This window comes from Oncorhynchus clarkii, chromosome 16 (genome assembly GCF_045791955.1).
Source record: "Oncorhynchus clarkii lewisi isolate Uvic-CL-2024 chromosome 16, UVic_Ocla_1.0, whole genome shotgun sequence".
Lineage (NCBI taxonomy): Eukaryota > Metazoa > Chordata > Actinopteri > Salmoniformes > Salmonidae > Oncorhynchus > Oncorhynchus clarkii.
Window position 1 is genome coordinate 13,097,420 of NC_092162.1, and position 7,702 is coordinate 13,105,121.

Below are 7,702 nucleotides of genomic sequence, written 5' to 3' on the forward strand. Positions count from 1 at the left end.
GCTCATCACATCTTGGTTAATGAGGCATCTGTCTGTCCAGTGCTGTCCATGAACCTACCCTGCATAGCTATTCGTCTCTTCAGGATTCTTCAAATCAAGTGAGGCTCTCTGCGCGCCGTGCGTCACGTGACACTTGAAACATAGTGTACCATCTAGGCATGGACCAGACCCTGACTTACTGCTCTCAGCTATGGTGACCACATTTATGATGCATCCATTTAGAGACAGTCGAGGTTTCAGGACGTTTGTGTTCGTTCTAAATTCTCTTAACTCCTTGTTTGAATGGGTCACCCCTGTATACATGAACTTTGTTATGAGTCACACCACTTTAATAATTTGTTCACCGTTTAGTCACAAAATGTAATTAAGGGCTCTATATCAATCAGATCCGCTTTAGCCGACATCCGCATAGCAGTTGTTTTGGCGGTGTCAGAGTTGGAAATGCATTTGAATTGTCAAATCCGCAAGAGGCTTTTAGCATATCTAAAGCAGACCATGCCATTGGCTGCACGGAGTTGCATTACGAGAACTCCCACGCAGCCTTGTTTACAAGTTTGAACACTGGAATGGTAGATGTCGTCTTGACCTCAATTAAGCTGATAGAAATCCTCTTTTATTTCATTTAATGATTTTACATTTGAGCATCATTATTTCTATATAGCCTACACTTCCTCGTTCTAAACTTCTAACGAGAGTGGGACAGGTGTGGCTTCGTGACAATGATCAAGAGCAGCTACTCACCAATTTGACAGCTCCAATGCAGTTCCACCTCCGACATCGCCGAAACATCAGGCATGCCGGTTTTGGCTATCGCCGGTCAATGCTTGATCTGATTGAATCTAGGTCTAAGGAGGTTCTACTTGAGCTTAGACAATGGTATTGCATGAGAAGGTGATGCCAGCCGGGTAATTCCTCTTAGAAAATATATTCGTTAACCTAAAATCCAGATTGAAAAGTCAAGAGTCTTTCACACTATAAACATTAGATTTTATTTCTGAAAGGAACAGAGAAAACAGTAAACCATTTCACACACAGAGACCCTTCCTTGCAGTAGAAAAAGATGCTGGTGGTTAGACACCATGGCTCGTGTCATAGCCCTTTGCATTCTGCCTCATGCTTATTTACACTTGAACAAACAAAGCAGCTGACAATGTTCACCACTTCCTGGTAAACTCTGAAGCCTCAGTCCCAAGGCATAGCCCTCTAACACTGACCTCTTTTCCATTCATTTCCCTTTTAAACACTTCCCTTACTTAGTCGTACATTCCTTAAATAACATCCCCACTCTCCTCATTCTCTTTCCCCTATTTCCCATAGGAGCATTCACATACCACGGGTTCATGAAACACATTGAAGATAGAATAGCACTTACATACAGTAGCAGCAAACATTAAGAGGTTAGGAAGAGCATATAAAATGTGTTTGCATGTAAAGGCTTTTCAAAAATACAATGGACGTATGTATGAAATCCTTTGTGCAAAACAAAGGTAGGTGCTCCATTTAGGCCTACACCTAGTTGATAATATGCTGGGGTATAGTCATGCATATTTACCTGTATTGCTTTTCTTTTTTGTTTACCTGAAAGTCCTCACTCAAACGGTGCCATGAAACACTGAAGCAACTTCAATATGAAGTTCGTCATGCTGTACCAAATTATTCCACTTTCAACGTCTCATTCTTTCACATTCTCACATTTAAAAAGGCATACTGTATTTCGGTCAGTGCAAAGACTGCTCTGGAACTGTCAACCATGTCCGTCAACATTCGGGCGACTTACGTTATACTGACATTTTGATGGCTTACCTTTATGTCTAACGGCAAGGAATAGTTCCATCTCTTACAGGGCAAGTAAAGCTAATTCTGTTGATATAAAACTCACCAAAACAGATCTCCATGTACAAAATGCTAAGTGCAGGCTCCCAAATCTGGAGTTATCTTTCTCTTTTTGAAAAAGCCTTAGAGCTAGATTAAATCCGTAGAGCTGGAGTATTGCGACAGATCCGAGTTATAGCGCAAATTAAATTTAAAGGCAATGTTCCTATGTTCGTGGAGACTGCATTTACGGTAAACGTTGCATATTTCGGCTCAATCGGAAATTACCTTGAAATTTTAACAGATCTTTCGCGATACGGATTGAATCCAGTCCCTACTCGCTGTGTATACAGGTGGTGAAGTAATGCCATTGTATTACCAACAGCTTAACCTCATCCCCAGGCTCGGATTGCTGGCGCATAGAGTAGTCCCGACAGAGTGAGCGGGCTGGTGGCCGAGATTACAAACAGCTTAATGGACAATCAAATTAACATTATAAAAGGAAGGCATCTATGTTACAACAACTCATGATTTACCACATTTTTTAAATTCACTACAAAAATTGTACACTTTTAAAGTCTAAACCAATTTCTAGATATCTCAACCTTAAAATGCACTTTGCTATTTGTCGTTAATTCTAGCTATATGGCGGCATTTTACCACAATGCTTTATGTTGAGTACTGGTCACAGTGATTAGGGGGTTAACTGGATGATAAGATGCTTACAGGCTCAAACTGTTGTTTGTAGATTTCTATACCTTCACATATACCCCCAAACATGAAGAGAAAGAAACCAATTCTGAACCTTTCCATTGTGACAAAACAAACATGCCCACTCTAAAGCCCCACAATGACCTCAACTGTTGACTTGAACATCTTAACTGTTCAGATTGTGGTTATATCTTCACTGTTGGGGGGGGGGGGGGGTCAGCCAGCACTCCCATGTGTACATACTATTACATTTTCTGTTGTCACTCCTCTTACATCAAGCAATTAGGAGTTGATTCTGTTTGAGAAGCTTGTGGATTTCTCATAAAAGCCTTGTTGTTGCTTCACCAGTATGGGGTTGTATTCTCTATGTGTCCCCAGCTTTGCCATTCAGGGAAGAATCCACTGGATGTTCTCGGGCTCCCAAACTGGTCAAACTCCATCTCCGGCCTCTTGCCGTCGCTCTTGAACTCCACTGGTGCGGTGGTCTGGATGATGGGGTTGCTGGTCTGGTCTGCATCTGTGTCGTTGTGGAGCAACTTGTAGTTCTTCTCATCGTTGTTGTCCCAGTACATCTGATCCTGGGTGGTGAAGCATATGCAAAACTCCACACGCTCCTGTGAGGGCACAGAACTTGGCAGGTCGACAGTGAACGCGAAGGTGTCAGTGTCCAAACAACCGTACACATTGTTTAGGTACGTACTAGCAATGTCCGTGTGGGTTTTCCACGAGTCAAACGTTAGCCGGATGGAGACCGATTTCTCAAAGCTTACGTTCCTGACTTTCACAGTGCCGGTGAGCGACCGTTCCTGGAGTATGCAGTTTTCCAGACATACTTGGTTCTTCTTGAGCCGGTTCCTGAAGTCCAGATAATCTGCAGCGGGCTGTGGGAAATCCAGAGTAAAACTTTTCTCCACAGAGCCCTTGAGGCCGGCGGTGGCATTGGCCAGGTCAGACAGGTCAAATTGCAGGTCAGACAGTGGGTCCTCCTCAAACTCCTTGAACACGTGGATGGCCGTTAGGGACATGCCTTTTGAGTCGGCAAAGACCACCCGCTTCTTCCCCTTGGCCCTGGTGCTCTTCCATCCCAGGCTGGAGTCCTCTAGCTGCTGCTTGGAGCTGATGCATGGCCTCAGTGGTTTGTAACGGTTGACCAGGTTTCGCGATCGGCAGTCCTCGTACGTGCTGAGGAAGCTGCGGAGGGGTGGAGAGCTTGCCAGGCAGATCCTCATGGCTACATCTACTGGCATTATGGGACCTGGCATTGGCCTGGGGTTCAACATGTGGAGGACCCTGTTGAAAAAGAAGAAAGCACCAGACAAGGTTAAAGGCTAAATAGTTATCTGTTTAGGTAAGACTGAAAATAGTCAAATGTAGTCTACCTAAGTAATGGAACGTTCCGAATGCAGCTGTGAAACCCTGACCTGATTTCACTGGACGTGCTACCTTCTCCCAGACCCCTGCTGACGTAGGTCATTAATTTAAAGAGACCTGTCATCCAAATTAATCTGGCACAGATTTGTGAAAATATATATAATACATTTGTTCCTGGAACAGTTTGAAAATCTACACTGACAATAATGCTCAAAATAGTTTACAGCAGGCTATAATAATTATTTGTAGGGAGCTATATTGCATAATTTAAGAATTATAACAGGCCTCATTCTCAAGAAAAATAATTAAGCATTAAGGCAGGAGGAGGTGTGGTATATGGCCAATATTTTTTATTTAACTAGTCAGTTAAGAACAAATTCTCAATATACAATGGATAAGGACTGTCCTTATGCACTATGCAACGCAGAGTCACAAACCTCCGAGGTGCCTTATTGCTATTATAAACTGGTTACCAACGTTATTAGAGCAGTAAAAATACATGTTGTCATATCCGTGGTACACGGTCTGATATAACACAGCTGTCAGCCAATCAACATTCAAGGCTCGAACCACCCTGTTTATAATAAGCAATGGCCTACAAAAATCTAGAAAATAAATAGCTATCAACCTTTAAAACGTTTTTACTTACACTAGAATGGCTTTAATACATACAGGTTTAAGTTCGTAGCAATGATTTTGGGCAGTAGCCTAGGGCAGGGTTTCACAAACTTGGTCCTGGGTGAACACATTTTGGTTTTTGCCCTAGCACTACACAGCTGATTCAAATAACCAAAACATCATCAAGCATTGATTATTTGAATTAGCTGTGTAGCGCTAGGGCAAAGCCAATACGTGCACCCAGGGAAGGGGGAGGACAGTTGGGGAAACCCTGCACTATAGAATGGCCAGTCAATAAAACAATTAAGAAACAGTCTCCAAGGTAAAATAAAATTGGTCAGTGAGTGAGTTAATCATATTTCAGCCAGAGGTAATCTCACATGGCATTCAAAAACGTTTATATTTAAGTAACGTTTCATGTTCTGTCATTGCGCAGTTCAAAATAATTGTCCCATCTATTTACTGTGCATCGAAGCGCTTCATCTTTGACGCACTGTGAGCTTACCTTGTGCAATTCATTGGAAAGACAAACACTTTAAATGTTGCTGGTGAATAAACGGACTAACTTTTTAAAAACTAAATCGAAAAAAATGTTATTTAGCCATTCCGATGAAATATGGTTGAGGTTCCTGAATGCTGCGTGGCACGCCCCCTTCCCCTCTGCAGTCCAGCTGTACTGTTAATGGCCTCCGCGTTTTCAATCGGTAGGCTACATCGGACGATTTGCATACTGCTTCACGTGAATACAGGATGATAGCCAATGGAGAAGCCAAACGAGGATGGCTCGAGCAATCAGCGAGCAGCTTTGCCTGTCTACAGTCCGCCCCAGGTGCTGAAACGTCTAGTCGGCTCAGGCTACGTTGAAGGATGGGGAGTGGAGGAGGAGATGGCTTGACAGAGTCATGATAGACCTCTACTGGTTGTTTTTCTGTTTAGAAACAACTAGCATGTAAATAACATAGTTATAATATTGTGTTGCACGCCCCCCCCCTCCCCTCCCCAGTTCTTCCCACGTTGTGTCAAGTTTCCTGGATATGCTTTGGTTGGTGGACCATTATTGACAAACACAGGAAACTGTTAAGTGTGATAAACCCAGCAGTGCTGCAGTTCTTGACACAAACCAGTGTGCCTGCCAGCTACTACCATACCCTGTTCAAAGGTACTTCAGTATTTTGTCTTGCCCATTCAACCTCTGAATGGCACACATACACAATACATGTCTCAAGGTTTAAAAATCCACCTTTAAACTGTCTCCTCCCCTTCATCTACACTGATTGAAGTGGATTTAACAAGTTACGGTTAAAGGTATCGTAGCTTTCACATGGATTCACCTGGTCAGTCAGTATATGCCATGGAAAGAGCTGGTGTTTTTTACACTCAGTGTGTATACATTATAGACTTTGTAGACATTATATACATTATTCCTTAAAGTAAGCTTATCATATCTCAATATTTGGAAGAGAGGCCTGAGACATCTCATAACATTTCATTAGCCCATTGGTGAAATTCCAGGTCTAGTTGACTCCTTTTGTATGGGAAAGTATGGGACCACAATCAAAATATAAGCCTGGGTTGGGAGACATTTCTATTGAGACCTTAGGCAACTTCAGGCTCTGAAATACCTCCACCCTGACAGAGCAAATCTATTTGAACTTGTCTGAGCAGTGTATAAATTCATCATAGGGATTGTATGATCATCTGCAAGATGTCATTTAAAGCTAGTAAGGAAGACTCTACACAGAAGCATCCCGGGGAAACATTGTTCAATTCTGTCTCTGTAGGTCATGCTGGCCTTAGAGCGGTGCAGATTACTGTAGCTCTTTCTAGCTTGTTGATGGGCTGGAGGAGTGTTCTCACCACAACCATGAATGTGGTAGGCACTGAAGAGGCGAGGCCTTGGAAAGGACAGTGCGAGAGAGGGTGTCAAGTGAAATGTCTGGCATTAGAAGCCTTACAACTCAGATACGTCTCTGTGAATCAGCTCTTGTCTCTGTATGGAGATAAGGTGCTATGAGTGACTCTTACGTAATCGCAGTGCGAAAATGGAAACCATTTCACCACACAGTTCATTGGTACTGACTTCAGTTATAACTGTATTGGATTATCTATTTTCACAAAGGCCAACACAAGGTTTTTCACACAGACAATATTCTCTCCAGTGGTGTAAAGTACTTAAGTAAAAACACTTTCAAGTACTACTTAAGTAGTTTTTTGTTGTATCTGTACTTTACTATTTTTATTTTTGACAATTTTTACTTTTACTTCACTACATTCCTAAAGAAAATAATGTACTTTTTACACCATACATTTTCCCTGACACCTAAAAGTATTCGTTACATTTTGAATGCTTAGCAGGACAGGAAAATGGTCCAAATCACGCACTTATAAAGAGAACATCCCTGGTCATCTCTACTGCATCTGTTCTGGCGGACTCACTAAACACAAATGCTTTGTTTGTAAATTATGTGTTGGAGTGTGACCATGGCTATCCATAAATTTAATAAACAAGAAAATGGTGCCGTCTGGTTTGCTTAATATAAGCAATTTGAAATGATTTATACATTTACTTTTGATACTTAAAGTACATTTGATCAATTACATTGACTTTTTATACTTACGTTTATTTAAAACCAAATACTTTTAGACTTTTACTCAAGTAGTATTTTACTGGGTGACTTTCACTTTTACTTGAGTCATTTTCTTTTACCTTATCTTTACTTTTACTCAGGTATGACAATTGGGTACTTTTTCCACCACTGATTCTCTCTAAAAACATTTTTCTTATTGCAACATTTTTCCATATAGCAACCATTTGGCATAAAGTATGTGCTTCCCTGGTTCGGAAAAGTAATATGTCTAGCGGTCACGGTCAGGAGTTCCTGCATAGTCATTGGTTCATGCATAACAGGAAGTTAACTTTAATGCCAGTCTGCACGTCCACAGAATGCATGTTCACTGCTTTACAGTAGCAACACACAGTGCCTTCAGAAAGTATTCACACCCCTTCACTTTTTACACATTTTGTTGTGTTACAAAGTGCGATTAAAATTGAATTAATTTTCATTTTTGGTCAACGATCTACACAAAATACTATGTAACGTCAATGTGGAAGAAAAAAATAATATATATATATATATATATATATATATATATATATATATATATATACACATATATATACAGTGCCTGG

The 7,702-nt window shown here is 41.2% G+C and overlaps 1 protein-coding gene across 1 annotated transcript; it reads right to left on the reverse strand.

Moving 5' to 3' along the window:
- Positions 1-2,722: 2,722 nt before the first annotated feature.
- On the reverse strand, positions 2,723-5,452 carry LOC139367987 (protein phosphatase 1, regulatory subunit 3Cb). Its single transcript, XM_071106442.1, has 2 exons — positions 5,018-5,452; positions 2,723-3,813 (listed from the first exon to the last, which is right to left on the reverse strand). The coding sequence occupies exons 1-2, from the start codon at positions 5,029-5,031 to the stop codon at positions 2,865-2,867; spliced, it is 963 nt and encodes a 320-aa protein (XP_070962543.1). The 5' UTR covers positions 5,032-5,452; the 3' UTR covers positions 2,723-2,864.
- Between the last annotated feature and the right edge of the window lie 2,250 nt (positions 5,453-7,702).